We start from the raw sequence: 18,628 nt of genomic DNA on the forward strand, positions 1-18,628 counted from the left end.
AGAGAGAGAGAGAGATTGCTAACTATGCAAAAAAATAATACCCTCTTTTGAAATAATATGTTAATGTTTTATTAATCATGTTTAAATTTTATAGCATTAATAGCTTAAAGTAATTATAATAATTATACTAACATCTATTAATAACATATATTTAGAATTTATTAAAAGCCACCAACATCTACAATAATGTACTAGGAAGTATCATTAGTATACATGAATTAGAGAGAGAGAGAGAGAGAGAGAGAGAGAGAGAGAGGAGGCCAAAGTGTGGCTCAATTAGTTAAAGTTGAATGCTTCGTGATCAAAAGGCATTGGGTTCAACTCCTCAATTTCACAGTTATTTAGTAAAGGTACAAAAAGGGATGATTTGAAATCAGATCAACGGGCTAAAAGAATAAGTGGCTTACCACTTGATTATGAAAAGGAAGCACACAGGGGGAGAAGGAAGAGAGAGAGAGAGAGAGAGAGAGAGAGAGAGAGAGAGAGAGAAATGAAGAAACAGAAAAACAAGAGTAAGGTAGAGAGGAAAAATAGTGGAGGGGGAGGGGCATTGGATAGGTGATATTGTTACCTTTTTCTATTGCTTTGGAAAGAGGTCATGCCCTTTGAGTTGGAATTTTTAGAGATGCAAGGAATGTTGAGAGTAAAAGATCCATTCTTAGCATGTGTTTTGCAAGAGGCACTTCAAAACTGCAGGCCAGTACAACAGTGGGAAGCGTTACAGTCTTCTTTTCATTCTTGCTTTCGTGCGAAGACATGTGAAGTGTACCTACTGCACATTGCATTTCAAATGGCATACAAGATAAAGCTGGTGAATGATCAACGTTGTTTTCTGTTATTACTTATCGTGCTGTACCAGTACTAGCCAGAAGAATGAGAAAGTAAAACAAGGTAAGAATACTATGGAACAAACGGTAGTTTTAGACGCACTAATTTGGCCATGTAACGAGCTCCACCAAGATTCTAAGTAACACATGAAGCGCATCGACTGTGTAAAAAACATCTTGTGTGATAAAAGATTAGAATTTGGAGGGTTGGCACGGTAGCTCAAGCTTCATACAGCCTAGGAGAATGTACACGATCCACCTGGGCATTTTGCCCTACTGGCCCCAAAGGTGTCATTTCATGGACAATGTGGAGAATGGCAGTCGCGGGCAACTCTTGCATTAATACGGATGTCGCAGGGGTGGTGAGAGGAAGGATCAAAACGGCGGAGAGCTACGATCTTGTAGAGGTGGTGGTGGTAGGGGGGCGATAGGTTAGGGGGTTAAGAGGCATCAGTAAGAAAGGATACAAATGGGGGTTAGGGTAGGATATAGTGAGAAAGGTTGTAAGGGTGAAAATCGTTAAATTAATCGAAGGGCGGGGGGCAAGGTGAGTGGAAGGCGAGCGGGGAGCAGTTTCCGGAGTCGAAGAGGCGGCGGGCAGTGGCAGTGGTGGCGGTGGAGGAAGACGAGGAGGAGGTGGAGGAGGAGGAGGAGGAGGAGCGCGCCCGCTGCTCCGCCACCAGGCAGTCCGCAAACCACTCCAGGCGCTCACGGTTGCTGGCGCTCAGAAGCCGCTTCCCGCCGAAGGGCACGTGCTCTATGCACGGCTGCCCCAGCATCTCGTCCGCTATCTTCGTCAGCCGCCGCACGTTCGACCCGCTTGGGTCATCCATTTCCGTCAGGCATCGCCCCGGTATCCCCGACACCTGCGCAAACAGCCGTCGTATAAACCTTCCATTCTGAAGAAGAACCGACTCCCGTTTATTTACTATTGTACTCGTGGCATTGCATTCCAGCACTTTTATGCTTTCTTTCTAACGCAAGGGCTACTTTTTCTCCAAGAACCTGCTTTTTGAAAGAGAAAACTTTAGACACAAAGAAAGATCGAGTCACTGTTTAATGCTATGTGTGGATTGTATGTATAGATAGAGATGATGATGTAGCCTGATTTTCGTTCGCGCAAAAAGGTAACGAGCTCACGTAGATAACGTTAGGAGCTCTCGGGGCTTCGCGTCACCTACAGAAAGGCATACATAAGACGCAAGCGCAGTGCTGCCAAGCGTGAGAACACTCTACTTAAAAACTTTACGACCAGACACAGGGACTGAAGGCCAAAGGGCCCCCGCAGAGTGGGTCCCAAAAGGGCACTTTGTAACATCTTGATGCCTCCGAGCAGGCCGAACCAGAAAGAGCTCTACGCGGGTTGAAAACGATGTGGGATGCAATTGACGAGCGTACGTGAACAAGCCTACCTGCACACGCAGATAATTGGGCCTGTAGTCGCAGAAGGCCATGCTCATGGAATGGTCGACCACGTCGGAGATGCCGTCCAAGACGATCCTGGCTACGGGCTTGGCCCACTGGAAGGCCCCCCAGCGCTTCACCTGCTCGTGCGCGTACGACCGGTCGAAGAGGCCCGTCCCCAACGACAGCACCAGCATGTCGCCCACGGACCGCACGTGCGGAAACTCCACCTTGTTGTGCAGCACGTGCGTGACGGCGGCCGCTGTGGGGTTGTTCATGACCAGGCCGCCATCGATGGCCGTGCAGGACGTCCGCCCGTCGACGGACGACAGATGCGCCGGCCGGAAGAACCCCGGGACCGCCGACGTGGCGCGGCAGACTTCCCACAGGCGGAAATCGTAGCTGTCGGCCTGTAGGGCGTCCGCGCGGCTGAAGAGGAAAGCCCCGGCGCTGGCCAGGTCGTAGCACGGAATCAAGACGGGCTTTAGGGTGTCTTTGAGAGTGAGGTCGCGTCCGTCGCGCACCAAGTACTCCTTCAGGACGGCCTCCATGTTCTTGGCGGAATAGCGCGGGGTGAGAATGCCTCTAAGTTTGGCGAAGGGCTTTTTTGCCGGCGGGATGCTGAAGATCCGCTTGCCCTTCTCCGCGATAAGGCGCCAGGCATCCTCGCCGGTAAAGAGGGGCCGCCCGCCCCCGTCGCTGGCGAAGAGCATGGTACTAATGAGGCCCCCGACGCTCGTCCCGGCCGTGATATCGAAGAAGTCCGCTATCCTGGCCTCCGGGTTGCAGCTCTTCTTCTGGAGGAGCTCCTCCAGGTACGCCAGGACGCGCGCCGGGATGATGCCCCGCATGCCACCCCCATCTATGCTCAGAATGCACACCTTTCTGTTGCGGTTAGGGTTTTCATGACCGTTCTGCGCAGCCGCCATGGGACTCCCGGGGCTGTCCACGACCCTCTGGTTCAGCAGGCCCCTTGCCTTCATCGGGCTCCGTGCCCTCACGCTTTCCTTGTATTGCTGCCACCCTTCTTCCAGTGCCGCGAAGGCCTCGTCACTGCTCAGCTTCGTGTCTTTGCTCTTCTCTGAATGGTGAGCAGTCTCCGGCAACGCCATTGCTTGATAATGCCGACGATGATGGAGAAAGTCAAGGGCCGCCTCCTTTTCTCAAGACATGTCTGGTGCTGTGGGCTAGCAACTCTCTTCTCTCGTCAAACAGATACACTTTTGTGTTAGATGAACGGAACTCGAGCTGCCCTTGGGGGCCAAACAACGAAGCCTAGACCTGTGGGAAGAAACTAAGGCCTTGAGAAAGTGTGCTGCCTGGTACATCTGAAGCAGCCACGTGGAGGATAGGCCTCAGATCCTACAATGCCTTCAACCACCTATAGTCGGCCTAGGCCGGGGGGCGAAGGGGAAAAAGGATCCAAGGGTCAAAAGACAAACCCATAAAATCAAATCATTCGAAGATACTGTCACAGTCACTCACCAAAATGAGCGTCCATGGACTGTATCATTAAGACGTTCTCGAAGGGAGTATGTGGGTTTAACAGAGGAGAGTATGGGGAGTCTGAGATTCAGAGTCCGAGTCACAAGAGAGAGAGCCCCTAACGAGTAGTAGAAGAACTGGTGGAGATTCACATTGGCGTCTACATACAGCTTACGAAAGCTTGATGAAAATCAAAGCAATGTGGAAAAGTCTGCGAAGGAAGAAGAAGAGAACAAGCTAAACACAAAGACGGAAGGTAGAAAAGCTTCGAGAGAAAGAGAGAGAGTCTAGAGAGGGGCAGCTGTGTGTACCAGTAGTAGTGACTGGTGAGCTAATACCCGGCCAGCAGGCTTGACTTAACCCTGGTTAGGACAAGCCTTCCTTTAACTACTCTCCACCGCCGGCTTTAACTGCCGCTCACCATCACCTCCCATCAATGCCCTTGCAGCCGTATGTACGCTCCCCCGTTCAGCCATACATTCTCCCCTTCCACAAATCATACATATCCCAGGACCCATCCTACCTAGACAGGACAAGCTCAATGACAGCTTTAGAGTCCGTCCACGCGACTCCAGGGGAGGGAACTGCACGTAAAATGCAACATCCACTTTTTACTGCGCGGAATCATCCAAGTGTTCCTTTGTCCAGGGCGACCACTTTGTCTACTCTAGTCTCTCTCCATTAAATTAGATACCAAAAGAACAGCTTGCATGTCTAGGGGAAAGAGAGGGACGGAAAGAGCATATGTACCACAAAAACATACCTTGGAATTTCGCATTGCTAGTCCAAGCTTGAGCGTCTAAGGGGCAATGGCAAGGAGACTACCGTCGGTAAGTGTTGAGCTTGAATCAACTAAGCTTGAACACAAGTGAGCTAATATCTACGTATGCTTGGTTGCTTCTTCTCCCATCTAACATACAAGAGGTCCAAGACTCCAACCGCAGAGGTTGGCAAGGCTTTGTTATGTCTAAAGAGCTAATTAGAGTAGAGTTAGCTTCTTCATTCCATCCTAAATAGACAAGCTGGCTCTCAAGTCTCCTTCTATCCACTAGAGACCAACGAACTTGTGTGTGAAGCACTCTTAGGGCTATGCGGTAAGCCACATGCAACAACATCAACTACAACAACAATTGAACATGTTGATGCACATAGTGCAAGTCACATGCTGGTGAAATGAATAGGAGGGATAAGAGCTTGGCTTGCCTCTACATTCTCAATCCTAATGGATGTTGCAATCAAAGCAAAATGCCAAACATATAAGTAGTTCAATGTGCATAGTTATTCAACAACTATATGTTGATGACCAATTGTGTTGCTAATGATCCTTTTTCAACATCATTGAGTATGACATATCAATACAAAAATACTTACAACAACTATATGTTGATGACCAATTGTGTTGCTAATGATTCTTTTCCAACATCATTGTGTATGACATATCAATACAAAAATACTTATGAGGTCTAAAAAGCAACCATAAAGTACAAGATGTGACTCACATTTTGCTATGATGTGGGTGCTATACAATATGTATAGTATGATGGTGGTACAAATGTTTTCAAGATTTATAAACATAGGGATTGTGCCCTTCCCCATTGTCCCTATGGATGGTCATCTTAATATAAACATTTGAATTTTTTTGCAAAACTAAGGAATACTTCTATATTCATACATTTAAGGACTTTCAGAAATGCCCCTCATGTCTAAAATTACCAACCACAAACATAGAACATAGATTTGTAAAAGTAAACCATACATCAATGACAATATTATTAATTTTTTGGTGCGTATTATCCCCATTCAACAAGAAACACTACAAAACACTTTCCAATAAGAAACACCACAAAACAAAGTAGAGTTTGTTGTTGGACTCTTTTTGCTTATTCCTTATGCATGTCTAGACTCTTGGCATACATTTTGTCAAAGCTTGAGGAGCCACCTATTGGCTATGGATTGTTGATGTCACAAGGGATGATGAAGCAACTTGATTGGCCCTAAAAGGAGACAAATTCCGATTGAAGGCAACATGCATGAATATTTTTGCTTCATTAGGGTGACGAGCTTTACTAGGAGTTACCTCTTTAGCATCCCACTACAACACATGCAAGTTGTTAAAGTTCAAATTACTAAAAAGCATGTGATCTAAGAGGACTCCATTTCAAGACACATGGTGACATCAACATACTTGAAACTTTCTTCTTCATTAAATGAGAAAGATTTGGTAAGAGTTTCTCTTTTCCATACTAGTGCCATGCAACCATGCTATCAAGGTGGATGGATAAAGATGCATGTGATGTGAGAGCACTCATCTTCCTTGCCATATTTGCCTATTATAAGGGCTTGAAATGTTAAAGCAACTATATAAGGCCCACTTTAGTGGTTACCAAGAAGTGTCACCTTTCCAAGGGAGAGTGTGACATCAAGATCATACAAACCTTCTCTTTGTCAAATTCACAATTATACCCAATCATAACAAGAGTTTCGAAATTGAAGCCAAAGAGCCCAAATTAGATAGGAGTGAGAGTGGGTTAGAGGGTGGCCACAATATAGGACATCAAGTGACAAAGGGAGTGGAGGATTTACACTTACAATGTGCATAAAGTGATGCAAGTAATAAACCGATAAGACAAGGGTTGAGGATGGCAAGTTCCACTAGCATTATATCTACGTGAGGCATGAAATCTTTAGTTTACTCTGTGAGAGAGACCTATTATCAATGGTGGCACATTGATGGCTATGGCTTACATTCCTAATATAGGCCTCAAAGCTCGAGGGACTCACTACCAAACTACATTAGTTTACTCAAAAAATTTTAAAAATTAATAAGGAAAAAATGGAGCATTTCTAGTGCCCCTAAAAAATGTATTTGTACTTTATTAGCTTCAAAATAATTGAGAGAGAGAGAGAGAGAGAGAGAGAGAGAGAGAGAGAAACTTAAGTAATGTGGCATTGCTTCCATGTGACCCTCTCCTCAAAATAAGAAAAACAACAAACAGAAAAAGAGGTCAATAGGTTTGCAGCCACCTCTTCTCATTTGATTTAATCTCCACCACAAACCCCATCCCTTGCCCTTGTGTGGTTTTTTAAAAAAAAGAAACCCCCTACTCTAGATATTATATATGAATAAAATATCAAATTTCATTGTTTTAAGTGTCAAGTTATCAGAGTTATGATTGCAACACTCTACATGCTAAGTAGTTAAGAGAAAATACGTTATTTTGAACCTTAGTTTGAATAAAAAGAAAAATAACCTTAGAAAATGAATGGAATAGAATAATTCAACAAATGTAACAACTATGTACATGCTAGAGATACACCTAAAGGAGAGCTCTAGGTTGAGAAGAGGAGAAGTGATGCAATCAAAGAAAATCTCATGGATGGATAGTAAGCATGTTGGAGCAACTATAAGAAGAGGATGAAGTAAAGAAGGTGAGATAGGAAGAGGAGAAAGAGGATGCTGGATTGAGCTTCTTGGGTAGAGTGAGAGGAAGGCAATTTGGTTCTGATTTGATTGTTGCACATGTAGCCTGCTTCTTTTCTATCTATCATGTTGCACTAGCTAGTCTGTTTTTACTCTTCCTAGAATAACTTTTCTCATTTCTTTCCCTAATCACTTTGCTTCAAGGGATTAATAGTATAGCGATGAAAAGTATAATGTTTTTTTAACGTCACTATTAGCATCTCTATATGCCGTTATTAGCAATGCATATAGTGATGCATATAGCGATGCTAACATCAATGTTTTATAATAGGAAAGAAAATGCTGAAATAGCCTTTTGCCACGAACTATTCAGACTTAAGAGAGGAAGAAGAAGAAAAAGAGGTCCAAAGAGAGAGAGAGAGAGAGAGAGAGAGAGAGAGAGAGAGAGAGAGAGAGTGTGTGTGTGTGTGTGTGTGTGTGTGTGAGTGAGTGAGTGAGTGATGCTGTGAAAAAGAGCTTCAAGGGAGCATGTGTGTTTATTCGAGCCTTAAAATAGGCCATTTCTTCTCTTCCTTTGTCATGCGCAAATCGGATGCTATATGCACTCGTAGTGAACGCCGGAAGGTCCCCAAGAACAAAGAACTCTACAAAAGCTCATAAAGCAAGAAGAGAGATTTGCATGATATGAGACAAAAAGACAAATTGGGTACAATCTCTCCTCCCCCCCATGCCTTGTGTGAGCACTTCACAAGGCATGTATTTATAAATTTATTAATCTCCAAGCTCAAAAATAGCCCAAATTACAATTAGCATATTTTTTGCTTTTGTGTTTACTTTTGCCTAAATAAAGAGTAAAGCATTTGGGCGTCCAAAAATCGGGGTGTGCCCAAATACAACGTCAAATAATGAAATATTCAAACTAAGCGCCTATGCGTATACAAAAATAATAAATGTTTATCAAGCACTTTAATAATTAAGCGCGCACAAATAAATATTGATGCCATGCCTTTAGTGATAAGACGTGCGCCCATAAAAAATAATCATTCTTTTAGGTAATCTAAATACACACCATCACCCAGTGCTTCCCAACGCCACCATTGCCCTGCTCTACACATCAACTGAAGCATTTGCAATTGTTAGAAAATAATAAGATAAAACCCACAAAAGTGAACACTTAACAATCTTCAGCTACAAAATAATTAAATAGGTTGGAACTTTGTCATCCTAACCTTAATTTAATACTAGTGTACTCTAAAATCATAAATGTCTATTAATTTAAATATGTATTTTGCGGAAACACCCATTGTGGAATCACCCACCTACACATTAAATTAATATGACGCTCGAAAAAGACAAGCGTCCTCGTCAACTTCTCGCACAAGAAATCCACCTTGTGTATGAGCCTCAGCAAATACATATAGTTTTACAGAATCTATCGTAGAATATACCTCTAGTTTTACGGAATCTACCGAAAAACCTCACGGAATCCACTGTGGAATATGCCTCCTTGCATCATATCCCAGGGGTGGGATAGCAATTGTCCTCAATTGCTATTAGCTCAATGTGGAGCGAGCAGTGAGGGGTAAGCACTTAGGTTGCGAGTGTGCATCCATTGGGCTTCTTCAACAGGATGATTTTTAAACTTAACCAAATATCTAGAATATCTATGACCAGTTCTAGTGATCATATAGTCAGTATCTAGAATAGTTTCAGGTTCAAGAATTCCAGTTTCTTCTAACAAAGGAGGGTGTTCATAGACAAGGTGGATAGGTAATTGGCCCCTAAAAGGTCGTAGTAAACTGATACGAAAAGTATTATGGGTTTTTCAATGTTGGGGTATTTCTAATTTAAATGCATTGTCATTGATCTTGCGAATTATTTTGAAATGTCTATAAAATCTAGGTGCTAAATTAACAACAAGGTGTTTCTCAACACTTTGCAATCTTCTCTTTTCAGTGTGTAACCATACATAATCATTAACATTGAAACTCATGGCTTTTCTTTACCTATTAGCTTGCTTAGTATATGATTGTTGGGCTTTCGCAATTATGTCTTTAACTTGAATAAAAATAGTAGTATGCGTATTGGCAATATCATCAGCAGCTTTAACTTTGTTCAACAATGATGTAACATGTGTAGGCAATATATATCCATAAATGATTTCAAAAGGTGCTTGATGTGTAGCTGTGTGTGGTGTATTATTGTATGCAAATTGAAGTAGATGTAAGTATGTGTCCCATGTTTGTGGTTTTGAAATTGTATATGCACGCAAAATATCTAGAATTGTACAGTTAGTAGCTTCTGTTTGCCCAATGGTTTCAAGATGAAATGTAGATGAGAAATCAATCTTAGTACCTAAATTAGCAAACAAAGTAGTCCAAAAATTGTTACAGAATCTAGAATCACGATAAAAAATAATAACTTTTGGCAAACTATGGTTAGTGAAAATAGTCTTAAAAAACAATTGTGCAACTTGAGATGCTGTTAATGTTTTCTTGCATGGTAGAAAATATGATTGTTTGCTAAATTGATCTACTATAGTCCAAATCATATCATGATTAGCTTGTGTATTAGGCAAACCAATTATTAAATCCATTGAAATATGTTCCCATGGACGTTCAGGAATTGATAAAGGCATTAACAAATCATATTTCTTACCATGGTGTCGCTTGACTCATTGATAAATTAAACACTCACAAACAAAGTTAAAAACATCAGATTCCATTTGTGGCCAATAAAAATCTTCAATCAATGTTCTTAAAATGGAAATAATACCTCTATGGCCTTGATATAGAGAACAATGAATTTTCTGCAACACAAATGATCTAAATGGAACAATGACACATAATCTTTTCTCATAAAACATAAATCCATCAGAATAAGACAAAGAATCAATTGGAATCCAATTATTAGCAACTAATTTGTTCCAATCAGTCTGAAAACTAGGGTCATGGTCATAGGTATCCTTCATAGGAATAAGGGAATCAAAAGATAGAATGGAAATATTATGGATACTTGGTCTTCTACTCAATGCATCGGCAACAACATTTTCTCTACCGGGTTGATATTTGATAAGTGGATCAAAACTTTGAATGAAAGCAGCCCATTTAATATGATGGTTAAAATTTTGTGGCTGACTAAAGAGATGTTTGATACTTTGTTGGTCAGTTTTGATCATAAATTTGGATCCCATTAGATAGTGTTTCCATTGACGTAAGGCTTAAACTACAGCTAATAATTCTTTATCATAGGTGGAATACTTCAGTTCAGAGGGTTTAAGTTTGCAACTAGAATAGGCTATGGGATGTGAATCTTGCATGAGAATAGCTCATATTCCTGATCCGCTAGTATCAGTGTGACTACTAGGAAGAATGGTTGATTAAAATCAGGTAATTGCAAAACGGATGCATGTGTTAGAGCATGTTTTAATAAATTAAAAAACTTTTGTTGGTTATTAGACTAATGATGCATAACATATTTCTTTAACAATTTCGTCAAAGACAATGCAAGTAATGAAAAATTTATCACAAATTTTCTATAAAAGCTGGTAAGACCTAAGAAATAATATAACTCATGCACATTTTTAGGGATTGGCCAATTCAAAATTGCCTCTATCTTTTTAGGATCAACACAAATACGATCAGAAAAAACAATGTAACCTAAGTATTTAATTTGGGTTTGGAAAAACACTCTTGTTAGGGTTAGCATATAATTGATTTTCTTTCAACAATTTGAAAACCAAAGATAGATATTCACAATGCTCATTCTCATTCTTACTAAAAACCAATATATCATCAAAGAAAACAATTACACAATTCTGATACTTTAAAAATATACAATTCATTATACGACTGAATGTAGCTGGTGCATTGGTCAAATCGAAAGGTATAACAAGAAATTCATAATGACCAAATTGAGTTCTCAATGCAGTCTTAAAAATGTCAGGTGTATCCAATTATACTTGATGATATCCAGATTTGAGATCTATCTTGCTAAAAATAGTGGCTCCTTGTTGTTTATCCATGAGGTCATCTATACTAGGGATCGGATATTTACTCTTAACAGTGATCTTGTTTAGGGCACGATAGTCAATGCACATCCTATAGGTATCATTTTTATTCTTAACTAATAGGACAGGTGCACCAAAAGGAGAACTACTGGGCTTAATGAGTCCTAAGTTCAACAATTCTTCAACTTATGCTTGGATTTCTTTCTATTCAATCTGATTGTGTCTATAAGGACTTTATGTGGTGGTTGAGAACCAGGGATTAAATCTATTTTATGATCTTCAAGACGTGTAGGTGGTACACCAGGAGGTAAATCAACAGCAAAATAATCTTTAAATTGTGAAAGAAATTGCGCATACCTAGGATGCATATGAGTTTCCTTAGCTACAATTTCATTCACCTATACTAAGTATGATTTGCTACATTTTCTCAATGCACACTTAGCCTGTGTGTGACTAAGCAGGGAGAAATTATCAGTGGTGTGTGTTCCATGTAATGTGATTTGTTTTTCCTTAGAATGAATTTTCATGGAATGTGTGGAATAATCTATGTCAGGATTATATTTGTGATGCCAAGGCATTCCTAAAATACTATCACTAGCTTGCAAAAGCACAACCAATAAATTTCTGCGCTCAGTATCATTACCAATTTTAATTTCTAAATCATGAACTTCTTGTGTACCATTGTATCTAGTGCCTAAGAATGCAGCTTTTATGCGATAATGAGTTGGAACAGTAGGTAAATTCAATTCTTTTACCAACTTTGTGAAAATAAAATCATGCTTGCTTCCACAAAACAATCTTTTCTTGACCATGCACAAAATATTTCATCGTTAATAATGAATTAGGATTTGGCATACCTAGTAAAGTATTTGAAGCATCGTTGATATTATCATCATCATCTTTAGTGAAGTTTGGCATATCTTCATGGTCTTTGTCTTCAGTCGCTCCCAAGTGATTGATTTGAACAACTGGCTTCTTGGATTAACAGTTTACTGCTAAGTGTCCAGGTTGTTGACACTTGTAGCAAACTATAGGCTTTACTTTCGAAACATTATTGGTAAGGGCTCGAAATTTGGGTATGTTGAGATTTAGCTAGAGAGAAGGCTTAGGGTTTGAATTTGTTTTTGATAGTAAAGCAGGAGATCGAGTCCAAGAACAAAGCGATTTTGATTGAATCTTCAAAAGTTAGAATTGAATTGCTTTGTACCAAAGTTACCATTAGTTGAAAATTGTTGCAGTCGCTTTCCTCATCCTCGAATTTTGTCTTCAGCATCATGCGCTAAAGAAATCGCATTCTCCAAAGTCTTTGGCTTGAACATATTCACTTCCACATGGAAGTGACCAAGCAAACTAAACATATACTTGCGCTTATGGATCGCTTCAGGAACATCTTCAAGCATTTGAAATTGTAATAAGGCACTCCAGAAACGGTCAATGTATTGTAGGATGATGGATTCACGATCTCTTTGTTGCAGAAGATCCCATTGTTTGATTGCTTTTTCATAGAATTGAGGTGGAAGGAAATTTGCAAAAATTTCTTTTGAAAGGCCTCCCAAGTAGAGGGACAATCAACACTCTTGCGGACAACAGTCCACCATAACGATGCTCTGTCTACTAGATTGTTAGCGATGCATTTAAGTTTATCTTTTTCAACATATTGCTCTTCATGAAAATAGTAATCAAACTGACTGATGAAAGCAAGAACAATTTTGCCGTCATGTTACTCATTAAAAGTACAAAATTTGAAATTCATTTTACTTATCTTGGCTTCTTTCTTGAGAGACAGTGCTTCAAGTGTCGCATCAATCGTACGTCGAATAACATCTTCAGGTTCCGCTCCATCTTGATCGACAGTGGATCATTGAAGTGTAGCCAGTTGTGCTTGCAAATTTTGACGTACTCTTCACTCTTCTTGAAGTTGCATCATGATTATGTCTAATTTTTGCTCCATAGTCAGTTTTGGCAAATCACCTTCGCCCATAAAATCTTCCATGTTTTTATCAGACATCTTGCAAAAATCTCAAACAATCTCACACACTCAAAATCTCGTTAGAAGAATGAGCATAGCTCAAACTTGGGTTTACAAGGCTTGATTTAAAAAAAAAAGGCTTTTGCTTTTACAATTTTACTTTTTTTGCAAGTACAAATATTGATGAGGGTCTTTTTCCAAGCGAAAAATTCTTCCGTGTAGACTATGTGTAATAACTTGCTTGCTAAAAATTAACTCTGTCAGAGTGCAGGTGTGAACAGAGGCTTGTTGAAGTTGCGAAATAGGTTCGGGATAAACTCGATGTGAACACCCACTATGGAAGAGATTGAAGATTGAGTTTTTTAAGCCTTAGTAAGGCTTAAGACCTTTAAGCTTTGTAAAAAGCTTTATGAATTTTGTGAATTCGACAAGACGGTAGTACGTATTGATCCGAATCGGCACCGTTCAGTTCATCCTTTTGTCGTAGCTCGTGGAATTTTGGAGGCTTTAAGCTCTTCTTAAGCTTATTTAGCTTTATAAACTCAAACTTAATGAAATTTTCTTATATGTTTATCTGAGAAGAAAACGACTTGACAAAGGAGCTTGAGAAGTGGTTCTCTGCCTCCTGGGAATGGTCCTCGGGTAAGTTACTCATAAATATATGTGTGCATCACATGGGTTCAAAATAATGTATTTTTATAATACAAATTTTTACATTTTTTACATACTGAAGGGAGTAATATAAAGGGGTTATTTACAAATTGAATAGAAAAGGGTTATGTTTTATTCAGGAAAAAAATCACATATAAGGATATTTGTAAATAGGCCTTGAACGCACGCAATGTAGTGTATATGCATGCAATAACTTCCCCGAGGAATGGTCCTTCACGATCTGACAGCACAACAGGGGGTTCTTTATCGCCAGGAACATGACTGTATTAACGGTTCGTCACGAGACAACATGTAGAGCCCGTTCATTCTAGGAGCTCGCCTTCGCGTGAGATGGTAAGCGATTGGAATTCCTTGATCTTAGCTTCGCTCTGATACCACTAGTGCACAAATCGGATGTTGTATGCACGTTTAGTGAATGCCAGAAGGTCCCCAAGAACAAAGAACTCTACAAAAGCTCATAAAGCAAGAAGAGAGGTTTGCACGACACGAGACAAAAAGACAAATTGGGTACAATCTCACCCCATGCCTTGTGTGAGCATTTCACAAGGCATGTATTTATAAATTTATTGATCTCCAAGCTAAAAAATAGCCCAATTTATAATTAGCATGCTTTTGGCTTTTTTGTTTGCTTTTGCCCAAATAAAGAGTAAAGCGTTTGGGTGTCCAAAAATTGGGATGTGCCCAATTACAATGTCAAATAATGAAATATTTAAACCAAGCACCTATGTGTATACAAAAATAATAAATGTTTGTGAAGCACTTTAATAATTAAGCGCACACAAATAAATATTGATGCCATGCCTTTAGTGATAAGACGTGTGCCCATAAAAAATAATCATTCTTCTAGGTAATTTAAATACACACCATCACCGAGTGCTTCCCAGCGTCAATGCTACCTTGCTCTACACGTCAACTGAAGCATTTGCAATTGTTAGAAAATAATAAGATAAAACCCACAAAAGTGAACACCTAACAATCTTCAGCTACGAAATAATTAAATAGGTTGGAACTCTGTCCTAACCTTAATTTAATATTAGTGCACTCTAAACTCATAAATGTCAATTAATTTAAATATGTATTTTGTGGAATTACCCGTTGTGGAATCACCCACGTGCACATTAAATTAATATGACACTCGAAAAGGACAGGCGTCCCTGTCAACTTCTCACACAAGGAATCCACCTTGTGTACGAGCCCCAGCAAATACATATACTTTTACACAATCCACCAAAAAACCTCACGGAATCCACCATGAAATATGCCTCCTGACATCACTTCGTGCATTATGCTTATATGAGAGAGAGAGAGAGAGAGAGAGAGAGAGAGAGAGAGAGAGAGAGAGAGAGAGAGAGAGAGAGAGAGAGAGAGAGAGAGAGAGAGAGAGAGAGAGAGAGAGAGAGAGAGAGAGGGTTATGGAAGTAGTGAAAAAGGGAGAGGGAGGAAGAGGGAGAAGGGAGAGGGAGGAAGAGGGAGAAGGGATAGGAAAAGAGAGGGAGATAGAAAATTAATAATTTTTGCTCAATAGAAAGAGGGAAAGGAAAAGAGAAGGAAAAGGGGAGGAAAAATGGAGAGGGCAGAGAAAGAGATAGAAAGGGATATAAAAATCATAGGGAAAAAGGGAGTGGGAGAAGGAAAGAGAGAGGGGCAAAGAGGGACAGAAAAAAATAAAAAATATTGGAGGTAGGGAAAGAGAGAAAGAAAAAGAGAGATATGAAGGTAGAGAAAGAGGGGGAGGGAAAGAGAGAGGGAGGAGAGGGAGAAAGATAAATAAAAATATTGAAAAAAAGAGAGGGATATGGAGGTAGGAGAGAGAGAGAGAGAGAGAGAGAGAGAGAGATAATAATAATAATAAATAAAAAGAGAGAGAGGAAAATAGAAGAGAGGGGACAGAAGAATGAAAGGGAGAAGGAAAAATCAAATTTTTGGAAAATAGAGAGAGGGAGAGGCAAAAGGAAGGAGGTGGTAGAGAGAGGGAAGGGAAGATGGAGAGGGTATGAGTGGGGAGAGAGAGAATAGGAAGTTGGGGAGAGAGAGATAGAGATGGATATGAAAAGGAAGAGAGAAAAATAAGAAAATAGGGAGAGAGAGAGAGAGAGAGAGAGAGAGAGAGAGAGAGAGAGAGAGAGAGAGAGAGAGAGAGAGAGAGAGAGAGAGAGTTGATTGAATAAAAAGGTAGGTGGTTGATTGAATTAAAATAATTATTTACTAAAAAGATAATTGAAGAATTATTTTTATATAGGAGTTAAATATCTAAATATTTATTTTCTATATAAGGAGAGAGAGGGAGCAAGGAAGGGAATAAAAATAGAAAAGTTAAAGAAAGAGAGAGGGAGAGAGAAAGATAGAGAAAGAGTGAGTGAGAAAAATAGAGAGAAGTGGAGAGAGTGTGTGTTATGAAGAGAGAGAGTAAATGAAAGTCAGAGGGGAGGAGAAAATTAGAGAGAGAGAGAGAGAGAGAGAGAGAGAGAGAGAGAGAGAGAGAGAGAGAGAGAGAGAGAGAGAGAGAGAGAGAGAGAGAGAGAGAGTATTGAAGAAGAGGAGGGAGAGAGAAAGAGAAATTGAGAGAATGAGAGTGAGAGCATAACATAACATTAGATAATGTATTGCTTGTACTCTGGCAAAAATGACTAGCAATGACGATTGTTATCATACAACTAGACATCCAAGAGTTGAAATTGTAAGAAGAGCTGCTTCTCAGAGAACTCAATGATATGTGATGTGAGATACAGTGTATAAGGCTTTATGAGAAATTTAACTACTTTAGGAAGTAATATATGTGTGAAAAGTACAAGTGTTGGGCTTGTCATAAAGAGAGCTAAGTACCAACTCATGCCGGTGAAACTTGAGGTAAGTCAAGTTTGCTTGTGACCTAGAGTAGGAGACTTGAGGAGAGCCTTGTAGTGGCTTTGGAAAGACTTGATGGAGACTAATTTGAATGTGGAGAAGAAAGTATGTTGATGTGGAAAAAAAATAGGTGCAAATTGTTTGATCTAGGGATACTTGCTTTGTTTGGAAGAGGAGGGAGAGAAGGGAGGATATCGGGGGAGGAGACAAGGGGGATACACAAGGGGACCTTCTGTGACAAATGGGTGAGCCATATATTTGATGTATATGAGGGTTTTTAAGAGCTAAACATCAGTAATTCATTAGTATAAACAAAGTAAAATAGCGACAATAATATTGCAATTCACATTAATTCTAGATTCGTAAGCTTTTTGTGTTTGTTCTTAGTCAATTTCGTGTACTTGAGAAGATGATATTTGTTGACATATTTGGGATTTCTTTACCTACTATTGTTGGTGATTGAAAGGAGGGACTTGAAGAGTCTCTAGCTGTAATAAATTTCAGCATACTTCTCTTACTTGCAGGGCTTAATACAAGAATCATCCTCTTGTATACATTGGATAGATGGTTTGTGCATGCAAAGAGGAGTCTTTGCTCAATTGTGGGCATCATAAACTGGAATATTTGTTGTTGTAAATAAATAAATAACAGGGCTAAAGTTAGTGTTTGAAGCAAACACAGGGTTTCACTTGTTTCTTATACACAATATCAGTTGGAATCACTCCTACGTGAGATAGTAACTAACATATGTTGAGTCAATTTTAGGTTGTACTTACTTTATGAAGTCCATGATCAGAATTGAATCTTGTGTACAACATTTTAAAAAATGTAAATGAGGTATTATACAAGCCATCGACTCAAATTGGGCTATCAACCTAGTAGATAGAGTTTGAGCTATTGTCTCAAATGTATGCATATAAGGGCTTCTATCTACTGACTAAGATCTAATTCACGGACTCCAATATAATTGATATGGTGTGATTTTGATATATCAAAAACAATTTTCATCTTTCTTCTTGAACTTTCTTACTCCTATTCTTGTAACTCTTCTCTCTGAATCCATGTGATTAAGGCCTTTAACTTAATATCCCTTGACATTGTGATGTTGGGGATCAAGATGCATATCTCAATTAGTGTATCCCATATCCCTACATTCAATGCAAGTTTGCATAACCAAAAATGTCATTCATCCATGTGCCATGTGCGATGCTCTAGCAAGTTCCAGGTAGAAATCATTGATCAAGTGATCTTGGACTACAAGTTAGCAGTGAGCCATGTGTGCACTAATTGTGGTGCATAATCAAGCTCTAATTCTAATTTTCTTCAATATATTATTTGTTTATGAAAATCCTCATAGGGGGATGCCATTACATTATAAGCAATGGATATATTGTACCCAATAAGAAGAGTTTGCCAATGTACTATGCAAGGAGAGCGAGCAAACTCATTCTCCAAAAGGTTCTCCCTTTGGTGCACCCTCTATTGGAGAAGAAATTGGGGACCAACTAGACCTCTCTTAGATATTAGAGCTTGATATGGAAGTGATGATACTACCCATGGATCTCGAGTCCTCAGACCCATTAAAAGAGGAGGCTTCCATGGCATTGTATGATGGGTGTCAAGTATGATGATTCAAGACACTTTTTGTGCGCTTAAATATACAAGCAAAGTATATATGGAGTGATGAAAGTGTCATTGAGTTGTTCACGTGTATAATACATTGATTTTTTAATTTTGTAAAAATATGTTCTAATTTTCTTAATGTTTTTGGGATTTTTTTAAGACATTGAAATGTCACATATTGCCATTCAAAACATAATATTAGAGTCTTGTGAGATGATGCAGCAAGTGTTGCAGAAGCTAGATATGCATTATAACAACATGCATGCATGTGTCAATGATTATGTGCTCTTCCGAGGAGAATATTAGTCCATGACTATATGTCCAAAGTGTAGTATGAATAAATATTGATAATATCTACAAGGTCAAGCAATCCT

General features: G+C 39.6%; 1 protein-coding gene across 1 annotated transcript; it reads right to left on the reverse strand.

The window, feature by feature from the left end:
- Window positions 1-536: 536 nt before the first annotated feature.
- On the reverse strand, window positions 537-4,054 carry LOC148028866 (putative inactive patatin-like protein 9). Its single transcript, XM_087687636.1, has 3 exons — window positions 3,717-4,054; window positions 2,240-3,623; window positions 537-1,693 (listed from the first exon to the last, which is right to left on the reverse strand). Exons 2-3 carry the CDS (start codon window positions 3,341-3,343, stop codon window positions 1,352-1,354), a joined length of 1,446 nt encoding a protein of 481 aa, XP_087543762.1. The 5' UTR covers window positions 3,344-3,623; window positions 3,717-4,054; the 3' UTR covers window positions 537-1,351.
- Between the last annotated feature and the right edge of the window lie 14,574 nt (window positions 4,055-18,628).

This window comes from Lygodium microphyllum, chromosome 11 (assembly GCF_053477565.2).
Source record: "Lygodium microphyllum isolate KBCC chromosome 11, Lygodium_microphyllum_v1.1.10, whole genome shotgun sequence".
Lineage (NCBI taxonomy): Eukaryota > Viridiplantae > Streptophyta > Polypodiopsida > Schizaeales > Lygodiaceae > Lygodium > Lygodium microphyllum.